This window comes from Scyliorhinus torazame, chromosome 4 (genome assembly GCF_047496885.1).
Source record: "Scyliorhinus torazame isolate Kashiwa2021f chromosome 4, sScyTor2.1, whole genome shotgun sequence".
NCBI lineage: Eukaryota > Metazoa > Chordata > Chondrichthyes > Carcharhiniformes > Scyliorhinidae > Scyliorhinus > Scyliorhinus torazame.
In genome coordinates, this window is record NC_092710.1 from 192,469,733 (window position 1) to 192,495,493 (window position 25,761).

At 45.7% G+C, this 25,761-nt stretch overlaps 1 protein-coding gene across 2 annotated transcripts in view; it reads right to left on the bottom strand.

Moving 5' to 3' along the window:
- The window catches only part of pinx1 (PIN2 (TERF1) interacting telomerase inhibitor 1), a 201,796-nt gene that overhangs the window by 119,071 nt on the left and 56,964 nt on the right, over nucleotides 1-25,761 (bottom strand). For both annotated transcript variants that reach the window (XM_072499038.1, XM_072499037.1), the window contains exon 4: nucleotides 21,266-21,338. In XM_072499038.1, the coding sequence (XP_072355139.1) occupies nucleotides 21,266-21,338 (73 nt within the window). The remainder of the gene's footprint in view (nucleotides 1-21,265; nucleotides 21,339-25,761) is intronic.

The following is a 25,761-nucleotide window of genomic DNA, read 5'->3' on the forward strand; positions in this document are numbered from 1 at the left end:
GCCTCCCAGGTGAAACAGTGATTTACTAGCACTCCTTTCAATCTAGTTCAATCGCTGCTCACAATGTGGTCTAGCTTCCACTGGGAAGACCATACATGGATTGGGTAATCATTGTGGACACCTTCATTCAGCTCAAGAGTGATGCTGAACTTCTGAGTGCCTGTCATTTTAATGTGCCACTCCATTCCCACTTTTCTGTCCTTGGTTTCCCACATTATTCCGATGAAGCTCAACGTAAGCTCAAGGAACAGCACCTCATCTGTCAATCAGACACTTTACAGCCTTGCAGTCAACACTTTTAGAGTTCAACAATTTCATAACCTCTGCTCCTTTTTCTTGACTTCACCTTATGGCAATGATGGTCTTCCCATTTACATCTCTTCTAGATATATATTGTGCTTCTTGTCCAACTGCCATCTCCCTTTGGCTTTCACTATCATCCCATTTGTCATTTGATTTCCCTTGTTTTCCACCCTATCACAAATCTTCCCTTTTGTTCTTTCTTCCCTTCCCCCACTTTCCCTGTCTTGCATCAAATCAGGAAATCACTGTCGTTAAACAGTCCCACTTCTGGCAAAGATCACTAGCCGGAAACATGAACTCAGTTTCTCCCATTATAGATGCTGCCAGACATGCTGAGCATTTGCAGCATTTTCTGTTCTTATTTCAGATTTCCAGCATCCACAGTACTTTGCCCTCAAACATTTTGAAATTTGGGGCGGCATGATGACGCAGTGGTTAGCGCTGCTGCCTCACGGCGCCGAGGGCCCGAGTTCGATCTTGGCCCCAGGTCACTGTCCGTGTGGAGTGTGCATATTCCCCCCCATGTCTGCGTGGGTCTCAACCCCACAACCCAAAGATGTGCAGGGTAGGTGGATTGGCCACATTAAATTGCCCCAAAATTGGAAATTCTTTTTTTAAAAACCTTTGGATCTAACACCACTGCCAGAGCACTCCAGAATGATGTCCCATTAAATTAAACAACATCACAGAACTGTCCTGGAGAAAAGGGAGGTGAAAATGAAGTCCAGTGGAGAGATGGCAATAACAACATCACATTATAAATATACGGTCCACGGTACACACTGTTCAGTTACAGTGTAGACTTCTAACCTGCTGCTGTTTTTCACAAGTAAAGAAAATTACTGTACAATTATATCAATGGGAGCAGTTGTCTTTGCTGGCCAGCACAGGGACATAGGCAGGTTAAATGAGTGGGCAAGAAGGTGGCAGACGGAGTTTAATGTGGTGAAATGTGAGGTCACTCACTTTGGTGAGAATAGAAAAACTGATTTTTTAAAAAAAAAATTATGAGCAACTATTAAATCTTGGGTGTTCTTAAGGAGTGTCCTTGTACACGAAACACAGGAAGTTAACTCCATATACAGCAAGAAACTAGAAGGCAAATGATGGGTTGGCCTTAATACAAGGGGCACCAAAAAACTCTTACCAACTTTTACAGATGCACCATAGAAAGCATCCTATCAGGCTGCATCACAGCCTGGTATAGCAACTGCTCGGCTCAAGATCGCAAGAAACTTCAGAGAATCGTGAACACTGCCCAGTCCATCACACGAGCCTGCCTCCCATCCATTGACTCCATCTACACCTCCCGATGCCTGGGGAAAGCGGGCAGCATAATCAAAGACCCCTCCCACCCAGCTTCCTCACTCTTCCAAATTCTTCCATCGGGCAGGAGATACAAAAGTCTGAGAACACGCACGAACAGACTCAAAAACAGCTTCTTCCCCGCTGTTACCAGACTCCTAAACGACCCTCTTATGGATGGACATGATTAATATTACACTCCTGTATGCTTCATCCAATGCCGGTGTCTACTTATTTTTGTGTACCTTGTGTTGCCCTATTATGTATTTTCTTTTCATGTACGAAATGATCTGTTTGAGCTGCTCGCAGAAAGATACTTTTCACTGTACCTCGGTACACGTGCCAATAAACAACTCCAATCCAATATCCAAACAGAAAATGCTGGAAAATCTCAGCAGGTCTGACAGCATCCGTGGAGAAAGGAGCCAATGTTTCAAGTCTGGATGACTATTCATCCCCTTAATGCAAGGGGATTGAGTACAAGCGTAAGGAAGTCTTGCTGCAATCGTTCATGAAGCCATACCTGGAGTACTGTGTACCACCTTTCATACCCAACGAAGGGTGTTAGATTGATTACTGGCATGAGAAGGCAGCAGAATGAGCAGACATTGAGTAGACTTAAGCCTAGTATTCCTAGATTTTAGAAGAATGAGAGCTGATCTTTTTGAAACATATAAAATTAAGAGCCTTGACAGGGTAGATATAGAGAGACCAGAAGGGGCATAGTCCCAGGCCCAGGGTAAGTGGTCAGCTTTTGAGGACTGAGATGAGGTGAAGCGTTCTCACTCAGAGGATTAGGAATCTTTGGAATTCTCCACCCCAGTGCTGCGAATGCTCAGTTGACGAGTATACCGAAGGCTAGGATTGGCGGAATTTTGGAGTCTAAGGGAATAAAGGGAGACGAGGCTCGGACTGGTGTGTGGAGCTGTCATGACCTTATTAGACCATAAGACATGGGAGCAGAAGTTACCATTATTAAATTAGAGAACAGGCTCAAGGAACCATTTGGCCTAATCCTGCATTTGTTTCTTACGTTTTATGTTCACCTCATCTGTCACAATGGTGAAAGATGTTAAAACATGAAGTAATTCAAATATGCTGTAATTCGCCTCCTACAATCCACCTGCTGCAGTGCCTTCAAAGGGCAACATAACGGTTATTGACCTGGCTGCAGTGTAAAATCTGTAGGAGATATTTCCATTTCCACTTTGTGTTCCACTTCCTCTTGGAAAAGACATAACACATTTCCCCAGGTTCTTGTGTTTCAGCCATCGTGAAAAAGGAAACCTATTCTATCCCAAGGCTACTTAAGGCCCCTATAGAGAATGGCACCAATCAGTTCCCCACTGCACCCGTAGTTTAACTTATGTCACAATACAGTACATGGTTCTAAACTTCAATAAGAAACTAATCCCTAACATTCTATACTATTGAATACAGAAGGCATGACATAAACAAGACCTTACACTATGTATTCTAAACTAAGCATCTGCTTTTGACAGTGAAGATGTCCAGAAATTCCAAAGTGTTCCGGGGCATGGTAATGCTGGAAGAATCTACAAAAGAAGATAGCTTCTTAAAGACAGAAACAGATTTATTCCTCAGCAATAATGAGAACACAACTTCCAGTGGCGGCCATGGAGTGAGTGGTCGCATATTTGGCTGTTCCCACTCATGGTGGTCTTTTTGTAGCATTTACAAAGAACAAAAAAAAGTACAGTACAGGAACAGGCCCTTCGGCCCTCCAAGCCCATGCTGCCCGACTAAACTACAATCTTCTACACTTCCTGGGTCCATATCCCTCTATTCCCATCCTATTCATGTATTTGTCAAGGTGCCCCTTAAATTTCACTATCGTCCCTGCTTCCACCACCTCCTCTGGCAGCGAGTTCCAGGCACCCACTACCCTCTGTGTAAAAAAACTTGCCTCGTACATCTACTCGAAACCTTGCCCCTCGCACCTTAAACCTATGCTCCCTAGTAATTGACCCCTCTACCCTGGGGAAAAGCCTCTGACTATCCACTCTGTCTATACCCCTCATAATTTTGTAGACCTCTATCAGGTCGTCCCTCAACCTCCGCCGTTCCAGTGAGAACAAACCGAGTTTATTCAACCGCTCCTCATAGCTAATGCCCTCCATACCAGGCAACATTCTGGTAAATCCCTTCTGCACCCTCTCTAAAGCCTCCACATCCTTCTGGTAGTGTGGCGACCAGAATTGAACACTATACTCCAAGTGTGGCCTAACTAAGGTTCTATACAGCTGCAACATGACTTGCCAATTCTTATACTCAATGCCCCGGCCAATGAAGGCAAGCATGCCGTATGCCTTCTTGACTACCTTCTCCACCTGTGTTGCCCCTTTCAGTGACCTGTGGACCTGTACACCTAGATCTCTCTGACTTTCAATACTCTTGAGGGTTCTACCATTCACTGTATATTTCCTACCTGCATTAGACCTTCCAAAATGCATTACCTCACATTTGTCCGGATTAAACTCCATCTGCCATCTCTCCGCCCAAGTCTCCAAACAATCTAAATCCTGCTGTATCCTCTGACAGTCCTCATTGCTATCCGCAATTCCACCAACCTTTGTGCCGTCTGCAAACTTACTAATCAGACCAGTTACATTTTTCTCCAAATCATTTATATATACTACAAACAGCAAAGGTCCCAGCACTGATCCCTGCGGAACACCACTAGTCACAGCCCTCCAATTAGAAAAGCATCCTTCCATTGCTACTCTCTGCCTTCTATGACCTAGCCAGTTCTGTATCCACCTTGCCAGCTCACCCCTGATCCCGTGTGACTTCACCTTTTGTACTAGTCTACCATGAGGGACCTTGTCAAAGGCCTTACTGAAACCCATACAGACAACATCCACTGCCCTTCCTGCATCAATCATCTTTGTGACCTCTTCGAAAAACTCTATCAAGTTAGTAAGACACGACCTCCCCTTCACAAAACTATGCTGCCTCTCACTAATACGTCCATTTGCTTCCAAATGGGAGTAGATCCTGTCTCGAAGAATTCTCTCCAGTAATTTCCCTACCACTGACGTAAGGCTCACCGGTCTGTAGTTCCCTGGATTATCCTTGCTACCCTTCTTAAACAGAGGAACAACATTAGCTATTCTCCAGTCCTCCGGGACATCACCTGAAGACAGTGAGGATCCAAAGATTTCTGTCAAGGCCTCAGCAATTTCCTCTCTAGCCTCCTTCAGTATTCTGGGGTCGATCCCATCAGGCCCTGGGGACATATCGACCTTAATATTTTTCAAGACACCCAACAACTCGTCTTTTTGGATCTCAATGTGACCCAGGCTATCTGCACACCCTTCTCCAGGCTCAACATCCACCAATTCCTTCTCTTTGGTGAATACTGATGCAAAGTATTCATTTAGTACCTTGCCCATTTCCTCTGGCTCCACACATAGATTCCCTTGCCTATCCTTCAGTGGGCCAACCCTTTCCCTGGCTACCCTCTTGCTTTTTATGTACGTGTAAAAAGCCTTGGGATTTTCCTTAACTTTATTTGCCAATGACTTTTCGTGACCCCCTTCTCGCTCTGCTGACTCCTTGCTTAAGTTCTTTCCTACTTTCCTTATATTCCACACAGGCTTCGTCTGTTCCCAGCCTTTTAGCCATGACAAATGCCTCCTTTTTCTTTTTGACGAGGGCTACAATACCTCTCGTTATACAAGGTTCCCGGAAATTGCTGTATTTATCCTTCTTCCTCACAGGAACATGCCGGTCCTGAATTCCTTTCAACTGACACTTGAAAGCCTCCCACATGTCAGATGTTGATTTACCCTCAAACATCTACCCCCAATCTAGGTTCTTCAGTTCCCGCTAATATTGTTATAATTAGCCTTCCCCCAATTTAGCACATTCACCAGAGGACCATTCTTATCCTTGTCCACCAGCACTTTAAAACTTAACTGAATTGTGGTCACTGTTCCTGAAATGCTCCCCAACATTGTGACTGCACCCTTCTTATTCCTGATCTCTACCCATATAGCCTCACTGCCCTCTGAGGTGTCCTCCTGTAGTACAGCTGTGATATTCTCCCTAACCAGTAGCGCAACTCCGCCACCCCTTTTACATCCCCCTCTATCCCGCCTGAAACATCTAAATTCTGGAACGTTTAGCTGCCAATCCTGCCCTTCCCTCAACCAGGTCTCTGTAATGGCAACAACATCATAGTTCCAAGTACTAATCCAAGCTCTAAGTTCATCTGCCTTACCCGTAATACTTCTTGCATTAAAACATATGCACTTCAGGCCACCAGACCCGCTGTGTTCAGCAACTTCTCCCTGTCTGCTCTGCCTCAGAACCATACTGGCCCTATTCCCTAGTTCTCCCTCAATGCTCTCACCTTCTGACCTATTGCTCCAGTGCCCACCCCTCTGTCATACTAATTTACCCCGGTTGGTAGCAGGAATTTTGAAGGAAAAAGGTGCAGAAGTAGTGACCCTAGTTTATGGAGCGGTGGACCAGAAGTGCCGGAAAAGAGCAAACCAGTTGGCTGGGTCGGGTGAGGAGCTGACAACGCAGGCGGAAATGGCGGATGGGCAGGGGCAGGGTCCGGACCTGCCGGCTCCGTGGCCGATGGATCAGTTGGTGAGCTTCGTGAACGAGAAGTTCACCCACTACCGGAGGAACGTTTGGAGGGTCTGGCCTGGGCGGTGGACTCGATCTAGGCGGTGGTTGACCTCGTGGAGATGAGACTGGCAGCCCGGGGACAGGCGGTCCAGAGGTTGGAGGAGCTGGCGGGGGAGCACGAGGAACAGTCCACCACGATGGCAGCGGACATGGGATTGATTCGAGACCAGCAGAAGCAACTGCTGGAGAAAGTGGAGGCTTGGAGAACCGTTCTCGTAGGCAGAACATCCGTATCGTGGGTCTGCCGGAGGGGAACAAAGGAACGGATGCGAGTGCATATGTTGGGAAAATGCTGCAGAAGCTGCTTGGGGAAGGTGCGTTTGACCGCCAATTGGAAGTGGATCAAGCCCATAGAGCGCTGATGCGCAAATGGTGGTATGATTGCATCGGTTCCTGAATAAGGAACGTATCATGAGGTGGGCCAGACAGATGAGGTGTTGCACCTGGGAAAGCGTTAAGATTCGGGTGTACCAGGACCTGGGGGCAGAGCTGGCGAAGAGGATGGCGAGCTTTAATAAAGTCAAGTCGACCCTGTACAAGAAGGGTGTTAAGTTTGGTCTACTGTACCCGTCTCGCCTATGGAGGCCGGGAGCTGTACTTTGGCTCGGCGGAGGAGGCAGTGGACGTCATGAAGGAGAACGGACTGGCAGGAGGAGGACCTTGAACTCTGATGGAGGAGAAGTGGAGTGCACGTATTGTACTGTGAAAAACTTTGGGTTTTAGGTGTTCGGGTTTCTCTCATTTTTTCGTTTCTTTTGGGGTTAGGCTGGTTTATAGTTCTTTGTTAAGGAATGAGGGGTGGGTCTCTGTTTTCGGACCATGGGAGGGATTATTTGTTTGTTTTTACTCCTTGCCTTTGAGATGACTGTTTGCACTAAGAGTGGAGGAAGGGGAATCAGTGGGGTAGGGATGCTAGGCGTCACGGGCGGGGGCTGCCAGACGGGCTAGTTTACGGAAGCAAAATGGGGGGTGAGCTGAAGATCGATTGGGGGGGGGGGGGGGGGGGGCAGTGGGGGGAGAGTGGGAGGGGAGGGGGGATTATACTGCTGATGGGGGGGGGCGCAGAAGACTTTCAAAGTGAAGGAGAAGGGGGGTTGATGACGGTGGTTGCCCGAGGGTGGGCCAGGTGAGGCGCGGGACATGGGTCGAAGACTGGCCGAGGAGAGGCTATGGTTGATCGGCAGGGGAGGGGGGCGGGGTGCACCCCGACCAGGCTGGTCATGTGGAACGTTTGGGGACTAAATGGGCCAGTCAAAAGGGCCCCGTGTGTTCACGCACTTGAGGCAACTGTGGCCATGTTGCAGGAGACACACCTGAAGGTGAGGGATCTGTTTAGGTTAAGGAAGGGATTGGTTGGGCGGGTGTTCCATTCAGGGTTAGACTTTAAAACGAGGCGGGTGGCGAGGAATTTGGCCAGTTCTCAGGTTACAAACTGAATATGGGCAAGAGTGAGGTGTTTGCGATCCAGGCAAGGGGGCAGGAGAGGAGACTGAGGGAGATGCCGATCAATTTGGTGGGAGGGTGTTTTAGGTACCTGGGTATTCAGGTGGTAAGGGACTGGGGTCAGCTTCATAAACTAAATTTGGGCAGGTTGATTCAGCAGATGAAAGGGGATTTCCGAAGGTGGGACATGCTCCGCTGTCATTGGCGAGGAGGGTACAGACGGTGAAAATGACAGTCCTCCCAAGACTGCTATTCGTGTTTCAGTGTCTTCTAATTTTCATCCCTAAGGCATTTTTTAGGAAGGTGAATGCTGCGATCTCGGATTTTGTATGGGCCGGGAAAGCCACACAGGTGAAGAAGGTTCTTCTTGAGCAGGGGTGCGGGGAGGGGGCTTTGGCTCTTCCGCACTTTATTAACTATTACTGGGCGGCTAATATAGCGATGATTAGGAAGTGGGTAGTGGGGGAGGCGTCGGTGTGGGAGTGAGTGGAGGCAGCATCCTGTACGGGTACGAGTTTGGATGTTTTGTTAACGGCACCTCTGCCATTCTCGCCAGCTCGGTACGCCACAAGCCCAGGGGTAGTGGTAGCCCTGACAATGTGGGGGCAATGGAGGCAGTACATGAGACTGGAGGGGGCGTCGGTGTGCTCACCGATCTGTGACAATCACCGGTTGGCTCCGGGGGGTGGGACGGGGGCTTTAGGAGGTGGCAGCGGGAAGGGAGTGAGAGATTTGGCAATTTCTTCATTGAGGGGGGTTTCCTGAGCTTGGAGGAGCTAGAGGAGGAGTTTGAGTTGCCAGGGGGAATGGGTTCAGGTACTTACAAGTGCAGTATTTTCTCCGGAGGCAGGTCCCGGGCTTCCCTCGCCTCCCACTAAGGGGACTGCAGGATAAGGTGATGTCAAAAACAGGGGTCAGGGAGGGGAGTGGAACTGATGGAGTGGGAAGGGCTTCCAATAGGGGAGGTGAAGTAGACGTGGGAGGAAGAGTTGGAAGCCGGGTTATGGGAGGAGGCCCTGAGGAGAGTCAATGCATCTTCGTTGTGTGTGCCAGGCTCAGCCTGACCCAATTCAAGGTGGTACACGGGGCTCATATGACTGGCCTGGATGAGCAGGATTTGTGAGGAGGGGGAGGACAGATGTGGGCGGTGTGGAGGATGTACATCTATTTTGGGTGTGTTCGAGGTGGAGGGGAATTTGGCAGCGATTTTCAGATGTCGTCAGAGGTCCTCCTGGAAGGGAGGGTGACTCCGAGTCCAGAGGTGGCAATATGTGGAGTCGGAAGATCCGGGAGCCGAGGGTGGGAGGGAGAGGCCAATGTTTTGGCCTTTGCCTCCCTGGTGGCCCTGAGACGGATTCTGTTGGGATGGAGGGACTTGGAGCCTCCAAAGTCAGGTGTTTGGGTCAGTGACATGGCAGGGTTTCTTAGGTTAGAGAAAATTAAGTTCGCCTCAAGAGGTTCGCTTGGAGGTGGCAGCTGTTAGGAAACTTGACCGTTAGCAGGGGGGACGGGGGAGGCATGGAAGGTACGAATAAGGATAAGAAAACCAATGTATGGGTAATTAGGGTTTATGCTTGGGTGTTGGGGGGGGGGGGGGGGGTTGGGGGGGTTTGGGCATGTTTTTGTGTGTGTTGGATCTCTTTGTTTAAAATGTTAAAATTATAGCTGCCGTAATAAAATATTTTCAACAACAAAAAAGGAATAATGAGAACACTACTAAACCAGACCATTTTCCTGCCTTCTGAACTAACTTGATTTCTAATAAACATATCATTTCATTTCTGGGATTCTTACAACTTTGTATTGCGTTTCCCAAGACTGTTCCAGATCCCACTGGGTAGTTTGTTTATGGACACGTAAAAGTGTGTCAGCTGTAAATCAGTTGTAAAGGAACAAGATCAATTCTGAATGCAATTGGAACACATCCAACCCTCTCTGCAACTTCATCCAGGATCTGGTTTGAACCACGAGTGGTTATGTCTGTTGGCAACTGAAATCTATTTGCACATATGGATCATAAGATTATACTGTACAAATACTTATTCCCTTTGGGTCAACCCAATCATTTAAAAAGGTACTGGTGAATGAATTACCAATAAACAAACTATTAACCCGTGTAACTGGACTCAGCTGGAATGTCTATTCAGCAGAATGCGCCCGGTATCCAATATGAAGGGAGCACGTCTCCTGCAGCAGCAGCACTCCATAATATTGGACAGGGAGTCCATGTAGATGTCATAGGCAGGTGCCTTTAAGTAATGGTCCGACACCAGAAAGCACCCATCTGAACTTCCACAGCAGCCATGTGAATGGTCAACAGAGGCGACTGACCATTTAATAATAATGTAATAATAATCTTTAGTGTTGCAAGTAGGCTTACATTAACACTGCAATTAAGTTACTGTGAAATTCCCCTAGTCACCACACTACGGCACCTGTTCGGGTACACAAAGGGAGAATTCAGAATGTCCAATTCACTTAATAGCATGTCTTTCAGGACTTGTGGGAGGAAACCGGAGCACCCAGAAGAAACCCACAGACACGGGGAGAGCGTGCAGACTTCGCACAGACAATTGGTCCACACTGGACTGAATGGTCCCCATGCCTTGCAGAAAGCAGCAATGCACATAGGCAATGGATTCCTTCAATGACTCCAAGTCAATGCGTACAAGCTCTCTTACTGGCTGCCTAGCATTTGCTGATATGTCCATTAGTCTTCAAGAATACAGCATACGAATAGCGCAGGTAGCACTGGCTGTTGGAACAGGAGCAAAATCGTTAAGCCACAATTTCATTAGCTTACCAGTCTGATCCAGCAAAGCAATAATACATAAGCTGCTCCCCATGCCTCGGCGCTCATCCCCACAGCCCTCACTTTCAGTGAGGGTGCAGTGGAGGGAAGTAGCGAGTGGAAGCATTTAAAACAAACATGCATTTTAACAGCCCGAGTTTGGCTGCACAATCAGGACCCAGACATTCACAACCATGGAACTCCAGTTTCGGATTGGATCTGGATCGAGAAAGGGAACGCAAGTTCAGGAGAGGGAAGCAGTAAGTAGGAGAGTCAGGGAGTGGGAGATTTGGCGAAAGGAAGGAGCAGCGAGAGGGATGTATCAGAGAGCATGTGAAGCCACAGGTCATAGAATTGGCAGCAAGAGATGGGAGCCAGACCAGATGGGGGGGGAAGAGTTCGGACCGGTAGGGGGTCGGAATGGGAGAGGGATTGGGTTGGGATGGTGGTGTGGTGGGATGGTGGTGTGGTGGGTTGTGTGTGCGCGGGGTGTCGTGCGAGGCTGGGTCTGGGTTTTTTTTATAGTTATTCTGGAGTTAGAACTGATTTTATTCCTTTAACTCTTTCAGAGTAACTATCAGGCAGAACCATCCCAAGTTACTGATTTAAATCGTTTCTGTCGGATAGTTCCCAGCCCAGTGCAATTGTCCAGAGGAAGTTGGCACTTCTGTGGGAAATTCCTCGAGGTATTCCCCAGCACATCATTGGGGTACCTCTTAAATACTATGCTGGGGAACTAGGAAGTTATGGGCAATTGGCAACAGTACTTAGGAGCAGAAGTAGAACTCGGCCTTGAATAAATTAAATAACCCAGCCACCACTGCTCTCTCAAACTTTATAAAAATGGTGTCAGTTTAATCACTGAATGCAATAAAAGTTAGACAACAGTGCCCCCTAGTGACAAGTACCTTGTACTCAACAGTGGTGAGGTGGCCAGTGCAACAATCAGAATGCACATATTTGAAACCGCAGCATTCAGAACTCTCATATACTTTCTCTTTCATCAAAGTTTATGAACATTCAGTTTGAAGTAGATGTTTAAAATCACAATGAAGAAGTGGTCTTCCTTCTATTCTGGCATTGTATAGAACAAAGAACAAAGAAAAGTACAGCACAGGAACAGGCCCTTCGGCCCTCCAAGCCCGTGCCGACCATGCTGCCCGACTAAACTACAATCTTCTACACTTCCGGGGTCCATATCCCTCTATTCCCATCCTATTTATGTTTTTGTCAAGATGCCCCTTAAACGTCACTATCGTCCCTGCTTCCACCACCTCTTCCGGTAGCGAGTTCCAGGCACCCACTACCCTCTGTAAAAAACTTGCCTCGTACATCTACTCTAAACCTTGCCCCTCGCACCTTAAACCTATGCCCCCTAGTAATTGACCTCTCTACCCTGGGGAAAAGCCTCTGACTATCCACTCTGTCGATGCCCCTCATAATTTTGTAGACCTCGATCAGGTCGCCCCTCAACCTCCGCCGTTCCAGTGAGAACAAACGGAGTTTATTCAACCGCTCCTCATAGCTAATGCCCTCCATACCAGGCAACATTCTGGTAAATCTCTTCTGCACCCTCTCTAAAGCCTCCACATCCTTCTGGTAGTGTGGCGACCAAAATTGAACACTATACTCCAAGTGTGGCCTAACTAAGGTTCTATACAGCTGCAACATGACTTGCCAATTCTTATACTCAATGGCCCGGCCAATGAAGGCAAGCATGCCGTATGCCTTCTTGACTACCTTCTCCACCTGTGTTGCCCCTTTCAGTGACCTGTGGACCTGTACACCTAGATCTCTCTGACTTTCAATACTCTTGAGGATTCTACCATTCACTGTATATTCCCTACCAGCATTAGACCTTCCAAAATGCATTACCTCACATTTGTCCGGATTAAACTCCATCTGCCATCTCTCCGCCCAAGTCTCCAAACAATCTAAATCCTGCTGTATCCTCGGACAGTCCACATCGCTATCCACAATTCCACCAACCTTTGTGTCGTCTGCAAACTTACTAATCAGACCAGTTACATTTTCCTCCAAATCATTTCTATATACTACAAACAGCAAAGATCCCAGCACTGATCCCTGCGGAACACCACTGGTCACCGCCCTCCAATTAGAAAAGCATCCTTCAATTGCTACTCTCTGCCTTCTATGACCTAGCCAGTTCTGTATCCACCTTGCCAGCTCACCCCTGATCCCGTGTGACTTCACCTTTTGTATGGGACCTTGTCAAAGGCCTTACTGAAGCCCATATCGACAACATCCACTGCCCTACCTGCATCAATCATCTTTGTGACCTCCTCGAAAAACTCTATTAAGTTAGTGAGACACGACCTCCCCTTCACAAAACCATGCTGCCTCTCACTAATACGTCCATTTGCTTCCAAACGGGAGTAGATCCTGTCTCGAAAAATTCTCTCCAGTAATTTCCCTACCACTGACGTAAGGCTCACTGGCCTGTAGTTCCCTGGATTATCCTTGCTACCTTTCTTAAACAGAGGAACAGCATTGGCTATTCTCCAGTTCTCCGGGACATCACCTGAAGACAGTGAGGATCCAAAGGTTTCTGCCAAGGCCTCAGCAATTTCCTCTCTAGCCTCCTTCAGCATTCTGGGGTAGATCCCATCAGGCCCTGTGGACTTATCTACCTTAATATTTTTCATGACGCCCAACACCTCGTCTTTTTGGATCTCAATGTGACCCAGGCTATCTACACACTCTTCTCCAGACTCAACATCTACCAATTCCTTCTTTTTGGTGAATACTGATGCAAAGTATTAATTTAGTACCTCGCCCATTTCCTCTGGCTCCACACATAGATTCCCTTGCCTATCCTTCAGTGGGCCAACCCTTTCCATGGCTACACTCTTGCGTTTTATGTACATGTAAAAAGCCTTGGGATTTTCCTTTACCCTATTTGTCAATGACTTTTCGTGACCTCTTCTAGCCCTCCTGACTCCTTGCTTAAGTTCCTTCCTACTTTCCTTATATTCCACACAGGCTTCGTCTGTTCCCAACCTTTTAGCCCTGACAAATGCCTCCTTTTTCTTTTTGACGAGGCCTACAATATCTCTCGTTATCCAAGGGTCCTGAAAATTGCTGTATTTATCCTTCTTCCTCACAGGAACATGTCGGTCCTGAATTCCTTTCAACTGACTCTTGAAAGCCTCCCACATGTCAGATGTTGAATTTACCCTCAAACATCCGCCCCCAATCTAGGTTCTTCAGTTCCCACCTAATATTGTTATAATTAGCCTTCCCCCAATTTAGCACATTCACCCTAGGACCACGCTTATCCTTGTCCACCAGCACTTTAAAACTTGCTGAATTGTGGTCACTGTTCCCGAAATGATCCCCTACTAAAACTTCTACCACCTGGCCGGGCTCATTCCCCAATACCAGGCCCAGTACAGCCCCTTCCCTAGTTGGACTATCTACATATTGTTTTAAGAAGCCCTCCTGGATGCTCCTTACAAACTCTGCCCCGTCTAAGCCCCTGGCACTAAGTGAGTCCCAGTCAATATTGGGGAAGTTGAAGTCTCCCATCACAACAACCCTGTTGTTTTTACTCTTTTCCAAAATCTGTCTACCTATCTGCTCCTCTATCTCCCGCTGGCTGTTGGGAGGCTGTAGTAAACCCCCAACATTGTGACTGCACCCTTCTTATTCCTGATCTCTACCCATATAGCCTCACTGCCCTCTGAGGTGTCCTCCTGTAGTACAGCTGTGATATTCTCCCTAACCAGTAGCGCAACTCCGCCACCCCTTTTACATCCCCCTCTATCCCGCCTGAAACATCTAAATCCTGGAACGTTTAGCTGCCAATCCTGCCCATCCCTCAACCAGGTCTCTGTAATGGCAACAACATCATAGTTCCAAGTACTAATCCAAGGTCTAAGTTCATCTGCCTTACCCGTAATACTTCTTGCATTAAAACATATGCTCTTCAGGCCACCAGACCCGCTGTGTTCAGCAACTTCACCCTGTCTGCTCTGCCTCAGAGCCATACTGGCCCTATTCCCTAGTTCTCCCTCAATGCTCTCACCTTCTGACCTATTGCTCCCGTGCCCAGTCCCCTGCCATACTAGTTTAAACCCTCCCGTGTGACACTAGCAAACCTCGCGGCCAGGATATTTATGCCTCTTCAGTTTAGATGCAACCCGTCCTTCTTATATAGGTCACACCTGCCCCGGAAGAGCACCCAGTGGTCCAGATAACGGAAACCCTCCCTCCTACACCAGCTGTTTAGCCACGTGTTTAGCTGCTCTATCTTCCTATTTCTAGCCTCACTGTCACGTGGCACAGGGAGTAATCCCGAGATTACAATCCTAGAGGTCCTGTCTTTTAACTTTCTGCCTAGCTCCCTGAACTCCTGCTGCAGGACCTCATGCCCTCTTCATGCCCAGTATTGCTTTAAATAAATAGTATGGTGCAATATAGTCCCTCCCCAATTACTAATCAATTTACAGTAATCTAACAAATTACATTAATATAGAAACTTTGATTTAGTGAAATGTAACAAGGCACTTTGAGAATAGGTTAATGGAAGTAACCAAGTGTGTGGTTAGGAAGGCAGAATTTGAGGCGCTCTGGAAACCAGGGTGAGCTATTGGTAATGGAAGAGATTTTGGAAGGGAATTTCAGAACTGTGATGTTAGGTGAAGATTATTAGTAATAGTAGTAAAAAGAGACAAGAGGGATACAGTTTCCAGGACTTCACAGTAACAATTTACGAATAAATTGTCAGCATTTTTCATCATCGTTACTCCTCAGAAACTAACACCAACTTCTGCAGTAGACACATGAGCATTAAATACAAAAATCCAGAAGTTACTGTCAGTGATTCTCGGGCCCAATGTTTTCTCCTGGGTCGGGTGCGCAGAGACAGGAGAATTCTTGGCACCTTGAATCTGACCTTTAAAAATGGCTGCCTGGATATTACTTTTTCTGGGGAACAGGTTAGTCAGGGGGCGACTCCATTAGAGGCTGCTGGGTACATAGGCAAGCTGGGCAGAGGCCTCCCTCGGCGATCAGGCACAATACCCAAAGTTTAGTAATAAAGAAAACCTTAAATCAGCCCTCCAGCCCTTAACCCACACAACACACTCTTGTTTGCCCCATTGATTCCAACCAGTGCCACCACATGCCCCACCCACACTCCATGGCTTACTCCCAATGCAAAGCTATGCCCCCATCCAAACCTGTGGCCTCTCATGTCAACATATGCTCCCACCCCCCAAACAACCGTCTGGCCCTTCATGTCTCCTATGCCACCACCCAACTCATATGGCCCCTTCATGCCCCCGTGCCAAGGTATGTTCCCCCTCCTCAAACAATCCTCCATGCACACTATGCCAACCTATGCCTCTCATCCACCCCATGGCCCATTATAACTCAATTCTAATTCTAACTTAGTGCTAACCCATGCCCCTCACACCCCTCACCCTTTCCCTTTACACTACCGTGCAAACTCACCCAGTCCACCATTGGTAGACCTCAGGACTCATGCGGAGATTAAATCAAGTAAAATTCTGTGTCTATCGCAGACTTCACAATATTGAAACACTTTCATTCATCAAAAACCTATTGATAACATTTACATTCCGATAACGAAATAAAGCCTTATAACAACAAACATTGGAATTCATAGTCCCATATCAAAAAGGCTATAACTACTTGTAACTGTCAATCAAACAGCAAACGGCAGACATTCTACTGTGTTAATGGATGGTTGTGTAGTCCGACATACAGCACATACATCTTTGGGTTGTGGGGGTGAAACCCACGCAGACACGAGGAGAAACCCACGTGCAAACTACACAGGGACAGTGATCCAGAGCCCGGATCAAACCTGGGACCTCGCCGCCATGAGGCAGCAGTGCTAACCACTGTGCCATCATGCTGCCCCTGCTTCTAACAGTTTTGACAGATCTGCTGACAGTTCCAATGGATTTGACAGTAAGAAGTTCATGCACTTTTCACACACATTTATGCTTACTTCTAACAATTCTAAAGGATACCACACCTCCACCAAAGGAGAAATGTACCTCCCCAAAGATGTCCCAGGGCCAGATCCAGAGGGGTACCTTACCTCTCTAAAGCGGTACCTTCATTATCCAAATGAATCCACAAAGTTCAGACCAGCTCTTACCAGGGGCGTCATTCTCCGCCGGCGGGAGTCTCCGTTTTGCCGGCGCCCGGGGGTTTCCCGACGGCGTGGGGCTGCCCCACAATGGGAAATCCCATTGACCGGCCGGTGTAACGGAGCATCCCGCCGGCGGGTCGGGGCAGAAATGTGGCGGGGCGGGATGGAGAATTTCGCTCCAGGTCTTTTCTACGTACTTAGGGTTTCACACTCCAAGGTTACCAAAATCCCACTTCAGTGTGGATAGCTGATGATTTAAATGGCCAGCTGCCTCGGTAAAACATGCATGTGCAAAACATGCCCTGCCCTCACAAAAATGGGAATTGTCTTGCTAGAGGGTGGGACTTGCGATTTTTGGGCAGTTCTCTGATTTTCTCCACAACAGAGAGACTCTCCACCATGACGGAAATCTGGGTCTATATTTCGCCTGAGGGCGCACTGTTGAAGACTCCGAGCCTTTTAATTAGGCTTTTTAATTCATTCCCATGATGTAAGTGTCTCTGGCTGGGCCAGCATTTATTATCCATTCCTAGTTGCCACCGGGCAGGTGGTGATGAGCTATCTTCTTGAACTGTTGTAGTCCGGAGGTGTAGGTACATTCACAGTACTGTTAGGGAGGGAGTTCCAGAATTTTGACCCAGCGACATTGAAGGAACAACGATATATTTCCAAGTCGGGATGGTGAGTGACTTGGGGGGGGAACCTCCAGTTAGTGTGTTCCCAGGTGTCTGCTGCCCTTATCCTTCTAGATGGTAGTGGTTGTGGGTTTGGAAGGTGCTGCCGAAAGAGCCTTGGTGAGTTCCTGTACTTCATCTTGCAGATGGTACACAAGGGTGCCACTGTTCGTCAGTGGTGGAGGATTTGACTACTTATGGAAGGAGGAGCAATCAAGCGGGCTGCTTTGTCCTGGTTGGTGTCGAGCTTCTTGAGTGTTGTTAGAGCAGCACTCATCCAGGCAAGTGGGGAATATTTCATTACACTCCTGACGTGTGACTTGTAGATGATGGACAGGCTTTGGGGAGTCATGGTTCCTAGCCTCTAGCTTGCTCTTGGAGCCACAGTATTTATATGGCTAGTCCAGTTCAGTTTCTAGTCAATGGTAAACCTCTTGGATGTTAATAGTGGGAGATGCAGCAATGGTAATGCTATTGAATGTCAAGGCGCGATGGTTAAATTCTCTCTTGTTGGAAATGGTTGTTGCCTGGCACTGGTGCGAATGTTACTTGCCACTTGTTAGCCCAAGCCTGGATATTGTCAGGTTTTACTGCATTTGGACATGAACTGCTTCAGCATCTGAGTTGCCGCAAATGGTATTGAACATTGTGCAGTCAGCAGTGAATATTCCCCTCCTGACCTTATAATGAAGCATTGTTGAAGCAGCTAACGATGTCTGGGCCTAGGGCACTACCCTGAGGAATTCTTGCAGTGTTATTAGTCTCACTGTAAATATCCTTCAAAAATGTTCAATCTTTTTTGAATGAGGTGCAATTGTTTTAACAGTGTGCTCAGGGAGACAGCACGGTGGTGCAGTGGTTAGCACTCACGCACCGAGGACCCAGGTTCAATCCTGGCCCCAGGTCACTGTCTGTGTGGAGTTTGCACATTCTCCCCATGACTGCGTGGGTCTCACCTCCACAACCCTCAATAGGTCTAAGGGGGGACAGGATGCCTGGTGCCTTTCCCGCCCACCATAATATGGAAGGAAACAATCTCAGACTAACGGGACGATCCTTTAAAACGGAGATGAGGAGGAATTTCTTCAGCCAGAGGGTGGTGAATCTGTGGAACTCTTTGCCGCAGAAGGCTGTGGAGGACAATTCATGGATTGTCTTTATGACAGAGACAGATAGGGTCTTGATCAATAAGGGGTTCAGGGGTTATGGGGGGACGGTAGGTGAATGGGGATGAGAAAAATATCAGCCATGATTGAATGGCAGAGCAGACACGTGGCTTAATTCTGCTCCTCTATCTTATGGTCTTATCGGGGACAGGTCAGAGGTGAACGGGAAAGTCACCCACTTTACAAACCAACAACACCCTCCAGGCCTTCAATACATCGGCAGAGGTTCATAAAATGCCCTGCAGCCTCACAGCTCCAGGGACCCGGGTTCAATTCCAGCCTCGGGTGACTATCTCCCCATGTCTGCGTGGGTTTCCTTCAGGGGCTCAGTTTCCTCCCACAGTCCAAAGGTGCAGTAAGAAGTCTTACAACACCAGGTTAAAGTCCAACAGGTTTGTTTGGAATCACTAGCTTTCGGAGAGCTGCTCCTTCCTGAGAAAGGTTTATTTGGAATCACTAGCTTTCTCAGGAAGGAGCAGTTCTCCGAAAGCTAGTGATTCCAAACAAACCTGTTGGACTTTAACCTGGTGTTGTAAGACTTCATACTGTGCCCACCCCAGTCCAATTCCGGCTTCTCCACATCAGTCCAAAGGTGTGCAGGGTAGGTAGATTGGCCACGCTAAATTGCACCTTAATTGGAATTTCTGTTTTTAAATTTAAAAAATTATTTTAAAAAGCAAAAAACAGTGTGCTAACTTCATAATTGTTACCAAACAGCTTCACTGGCCAATTGAGGACACCAGTGTTGCTGGACATCTGGATATTCCTGACTTAGGGCCAAATTTAAACAAACACTGAGAACGGGGGAATTCATAGAGATCACTAGGTCTTTGTGGCAGCTATCTTCAAGGTCATTGCTTTGCTGCTGACCATAAAATCTGAGCCACATTAGCATAGAAATTGAAGAAGGGGCAGTGAACTGCAATTGGTTCATGATCATAGAATTTACAGTGCAGAAGGAGGCCATTCGGCCCATTGATCCCGCACCGGCCCCTGGAAAGATTATCCTACCTAAGCCCACACCTCCACCCTATCCCCGTAACCCAGTAGCTCACCCAACCTTTTCGGATACTAAGAGCAATCTAGCATGGCCAATCCACCTAACCTGTACATTTTTGGACTTGTGGGAGGAAACCGGAGCACCCGGAGGAAACTCACGCAGACACGGGGAGAACGTGAAGAATCCGCACAGTGACCCAGCCGGGAATCGAACCTGGGACCCTGGAGCTGTGAAGCAACTGTGCTACCACGCTGCCCATTTAATCATTTGTAATTTTACTGCCTTTCCCCAAAATGCCAAGGATCAGTGTCAAATAGAGGAATCTAATTTTGCACATCATTTTACGTGATCTACAGAATGATTAGGCAAAGGTGTGGAAACCAATTTATCAAATCTTAAAAAGTAAGTAAAATGTTTTCACTTGGAAAACACAATCTAAACTGGCACTTTGGCTCAAAATCGTTAACACCTGGATAGCAATAGAAAATGTGCAATTCCAGGATACATTCTACACCATTCCAGAAGGGGTGGATCTGACCAAACAACACATGAACACTGAAGTCATAAATTTAGAGTACCCCAGGTTTACTTGGAATCACTAGCTTTCTGAGGAAGGAGCAGTTCTCCGAAAGTATTTCATGGTAGTTGCTGGGAAGTCCTTTAATAATACTGAAATTATTAAAACATATTGAAGTGAGGTTCCTGCTCTTTCTGCACGGGAACCTTGTTACATCACCGACGGGGAAAATCAGGAAATGAGATCTCATTGATGAGAAACTCATTTGCCGACTGTTGCGGGATTTGGGGTCTGCGACATTGTTTACGTGGTTTGCAAGGGTTACAGGAAGAGCTACTGCACAAATTTAATTTACAAGGTTTAAAATACACAACTTGCTGAATCTTACATAGTGGAATAACCAGCGTACCTTCAAACTTCCTTCATAATAACTGGGATGAATCAACTTTTCATTCAGAGATAAAATGTCATTCTTTTCTGTGGCATCAAAAGCAGAGTCCTGTTCAGGCACATTAGTCAGCAGTTCTATTTGAAAGCCACACAAGGGGCAGCAAGGTGGTGCAGTGGTTAGCACTGCCGCCTCACGGCGCCAAGGTCCCAGGTTCGATCCCGGCTCTGGGTCACTGTCCGTATGGAGTTTGCACATTCTCCCTGTGTTTGAGTGGGTTTAACTCCCACAACACAAAAGATGTGCAGGCTAGATCGATTGGCCACGCTAAATTGCCCCTTAATTGGAAAAAATGAATTGGGTACTCTAAATTTATAATTTTTTAAAAAGCCACACAAGAGAAGGGCAGCACGGTAGCACAAGTGGATAGCACTGTGGCTTCACAGCGCCAGAGTCCCAGGTTCGATTACCCGCTGGGTCACTGTCTGTGCGGAGTCTGCACGTTCTCCCCGTGCCTGCGTGGGTTTCCTCCGGGTGCTCCGGTTTCCTCCCACAGTCCAAAGATGTGCAGGTTAGGTGGATCGGCCATGATAAATTGCCCATAGTGACCAAAAAGGGTACGAGGGGTTATTGGGATAGGGTGGAAGTGAGGGCTTAAATGGGTCAGTGCAGACTCGATGGGCTGAATGGCCTCCTTCTGCACTGTATGTTCTAAGTCAAGAGATATGACCAGATACACATAATTGTTTCCTTAATCAGTGTCACTCACGAGGAGAGAATGGTGACCTCATTACAACACTGCAGAACTGCTGTCATCCAGTGACTTTTAATGTATTGAACAGAAAAGATCAAACTAAATACTTGCCGTTCTGTCCGTGGCAGTCATTCAGATCAGACAGAAGCTTGTTAAACTCATCTTGGTGCGCTATCCAGTTATCCTATCAAAAATAAAGTAACAGGTCACTAATGAAATTGTATGGCATTTATTAGTAAAAGTGCATGTAAACAATAGTGTAAATACGAAACCAAAACACACAAGGTGCAAATCAAATTCATCAACATCCAAATGATAAAAGATGATTAACATTTCAGATGTAACATTTCATCAAAACCTGGAAACAAAGGGTGAAACCTAATTATTTGTTTTCTTTCAGACAAAAGCAATATATTGGATATGCTGGAAATACTCAGCTGATCTGACAGTCTGTGTGGAGAGAGAGAGAATGTGAGAGATGAGAGAGTGAAAATATGAGAGAGATTGTGTGAGAGATAGAGAGAGAGAGAGAGAGAGAGAGAATATGAGAGAGAGAGAATATGAGACAGAGAATATGAGAGAGAAAGAGAGAGAGAATATGAGAGAGAGAGAGAATAAGAGAGATAATATGAGAGAGAGAGATAATGAGAGAGAGAGAGAGAGAGAGAATATGAGAGAGATAGAGAATATGAGAGAGAGAGAATATGAGAGAGAGAGAGAATATGAGAGAGAGAGAGAGGGAGAGAGAGAGAGAATATGAGCGAGAGGGAGAGACAGAATATGAGAGAGAGAGAATGAGAGAGAGAGAGAATATGAGAGAGAGAGAATATGAGAGAGAATATGAGAGAGAGAATATGAAAGAGAGAGAATATGAGAGAGAATATGAGAGAGAGAATATGAGAAAGAGAATATGAGAGAGAATGAGAGAGAGAGAATGAGAGAGAGAGAACGAGAGAGAGAGAACATGAGAGAGAGAGAGAATATGAGGGAGAGAGAGGATATGAGGGAGAGAGAGAGAGAGAGAGAATATGAGAGAGAGAATATGAGAGAGAGAGAGAGATATGAGAGAGTGAATATGAGAGAGTGAGAGAGAGAGTGAAAGATAGAATATGAGAGAGAGAGAGAGAGAGAATGAGCGAGTGGGAATATGGGAGAGAGAATATGTGAGAGTGAGAATATGAGAGAGAGAGAGAGAGAATATGAGAGATAGAATATGTGACAGAGAATATGAGAGAGAGAGAATATGAGAGAGAATATGAAAGAGAGAATATGAGAGAAAATATGAGAGAGAGAGAGAGAGAGAATATGAGAGAGAATATGAGGGAGAGGGAGAGAGAGAATATGAGAGAGTGGGAATATGAGAGAGAGAATATGAGAGAGAGAGAATATGAGAGAAAGGGAATATGAGAGAGAGAGAATATGAGAGAGATAGAATATGAGAGAGAGAATATGAGAGAGAGAATATCAGAGAGAGAGAATATGAGCGAGAGAGAGAGAGAGAATATGAGAGAGAATGAGAGAGAGTATATGAGAGAGAGAGTATGAGAGAGAGAGTATGAGAGAGAGAGTATGAGAGAGAATTTGAGAGAGAGAATATGAGAGAGAGAATGTGAGATAAAATATGAGAGAGAGAGAGAGAGAGAGAATATGAGAAAGAAAGAGAGAATATGAGGGAGAGGGAGAGAGAGAATATGAGAGAGTGGGAATATGAGAGAGAGAATATGAGAGAGAGAATATGAGAGAGAGGGAATATGAGAGAAAGGGAATATGAGAGAGAGAGAATATGAGAGAGATAGAATATGAGAGAGAGAATATGAGAGAGAGAATATCAGAGAGAGAGAATATGAGCGATTGTGAGAGAGAGAATATGAGAGAGAATGAGAGGGAGAATATGAGAGAGAGAATATGAGAGAGAGAGAATATGACAGAGAGAGAATGTGACAGAGAGAGAATATGAGAGGGAATATTAGAGAGAGAGAATATGAGAGGGAATATTAGAGAGAGAGAATATGAGAGAGTGCCTATGAGAGAGAAAATATGAGAGAGAGAGAGAGAATATGAGAGAGAGATAGAGTGAGAGAGAGAGAGAGAGAAAATGAGAGAGAGATAGAGTGAGAGAGAGAGAGAGAGAGAGAGAGAATATGAGAGAGAGTGTGAATATGAGAGAGTGGGAATATGAGAGAGTGGGAATATGAGAGAGCGAATGAGAGAGAGAATATCAGAGAGAGAGAATATGAGAGAGAGAGAATATGAGAGAGAACGAGAGAGGAAAGATGAGACAGAGAGAGAATGAGAGAGTATGAGAGATAGTATGAGAGAGAGAGAGAGAATATGAGAGAGAGAATATGAGACAGAGAGATAATGAGAGAGAGATTATGAGAAAGAGAATATGAGAGAGAATATGAGAGAGAGAATATGAGAGAGAGAATATGAGAGAGAGGATATGAGAAAGAGAATATGAGAGAGAGAGAATATGAGAGAGAGAATATGAGAGAGAGAATATGAGAGAGAGAATATGAGAGAGAATATGAGAGAGAATATGAGAGAGGATATGAGAGAGTGAATATGAGAGAGAGAATATGTGAGAGAGAGAGAATATGTGAGAGAGAGAGAATATGAGAGAGAGAGAATATGAGAGAGAAAATATGAGAGAGAGAATATGAGAGAGAGAGAATATGAGAGAGAGAGAGAGAATATGAGAGAGTGAATATGAGAGAGAGAATGTGTGAGAGAGAGAATGAGAGAAAATATGAGAGAGTGAATATGAGAGAAAATATGAGAGAGAGAGAGAATATGAAAGAGAATATGAGGGAGACAGAGAGAGGGAATATAAGAGAGAGAATATGAGAGAGAGTGAATATGAGAGAGAGAGAATATGAGTGAGAATATTAGAGAGAGAGAATATGAGAGAGTGAATATGAGAGAGAGAATATGTGAGAGAGAGAGAATATGAGAGAGAGAGAATATGAGAGAGAGAATATGAGAGAGAGAATATGAGAGAGAGAGAATATGAGAGAGAGAGAATATGAGAGAGAGAGAGAGAATATGAGATAGAGTGAATATGAGAGAGTGAGAGAGAGAGAGAGAGAGAGAGAATATGAGAGAGAGAGAGAGAATATGAGAGAGTGGGAATGAGAGAATATGAGTGAGAATTTGAGAGAGAGAATTTGAGAGAGAGAGAGAATGTGAGTGAGAGAGAATATGAGAGAGAGAATATGAGAGAGAGAATATGAGAGAGAGAGAATATGAGAGAAAATGAGAGAGAACATGAGAGAGAGAGAATGAGAGAGAGAGAATATGACAGAGAGAGAATATGACAGAGAGAGAATATGACAGAGAGAGAATATGACAGAGAGAGAATATGACAGAGAGAGAATATGACAGAGAGAGAATATGACAGAGAGAGAATATGACAGAGGGAGAATATGACAGAGAGAGAATATGACACAGAGAGAATATGACACAGAGAGAATATGAGAGAGAATATTAGAGAGAATATGAGTGAATATGAGAGAGAAAATATGAGAGAGAGAACATGAGAGAGAGAACATGAGAGAGAATATGAGAGAGAATATGAGAGAGAGAGAGAGAATATGAGAGAGAGAGAATATGAGAGAGAGAGAATATGAGAGAGAGAATGAGAGAGAGAATATGAGAGAGAGAGAATATAAGAGAGATATGACAGAGAGAGAATATGACAGAGAGAGAATATGACAGAGAGAGAATATGACAGAGAGAGAATATGACAGAGAGAATATGACAGAGAGAGAATATGAGAGAAAGGGAATATGAGAGAGAGAGAATATGAGAGAGATAGAATATGAGAGAGAGAATATCAGAGAGAGAATATCAGAGAGAGAGAATATGAGCGATTGAGAGAGAGAGAATATGAGAGAGTATGAGAGGGAGAATATGAGAGAGAGAATATGAGAGAGAGAGAATATGACAGAGAGAGAATGTGACAGAGAGAGAATATGAGAGGGAATATTAGAGAGAGAGAATATGAGAGAGTGCCTATGAGAGAGAAAATATGAGAGAGAGAGAGAGAATATGAGAGAGAGATAGAGTGAGAGAGAGAGAGAGAATATGAGAGAGAGATAGAGTGAGAGAGAGAGAGAGAGAGAGAGAGAGAATATGAGAGAGAGTGTGAATATGAGAGAGTGGGAATATGAGAGAGTGGGAATATGAGAGAGCGAATGAGAGAGAGAATATGAGAGAGAGAATATGAGAGAGAGAGAATATGAGAGAGAACGAGAGAGGAAAGATGAGACAGAGAGAGAATGAGAGAGTATGAGAGATAGTATGAGAGAGAGAGAGAGAATATGAGAGAGAGAATATGAGACAGAGAGATAATGAGAGAGAGATTATGAGAAAGAGAATATGAGAGAGAATATGAGAGAGAGAATATGAGAGAGAGAATATGAGAGAGAGGATATGAGAAAGAGAATATGAGAGAGAGAGAATATGAGAGAGAGAATATGAGAGAGAGAATATGAGAGAGAATATGAGAGAGAATATGAGAGAGAATATGAGAGTGAATATGAGAGGATATGAGAGAGAGAATATGAGAAAGAGAATATGAGAAAGAGAATATGAGAGAAAGAGAA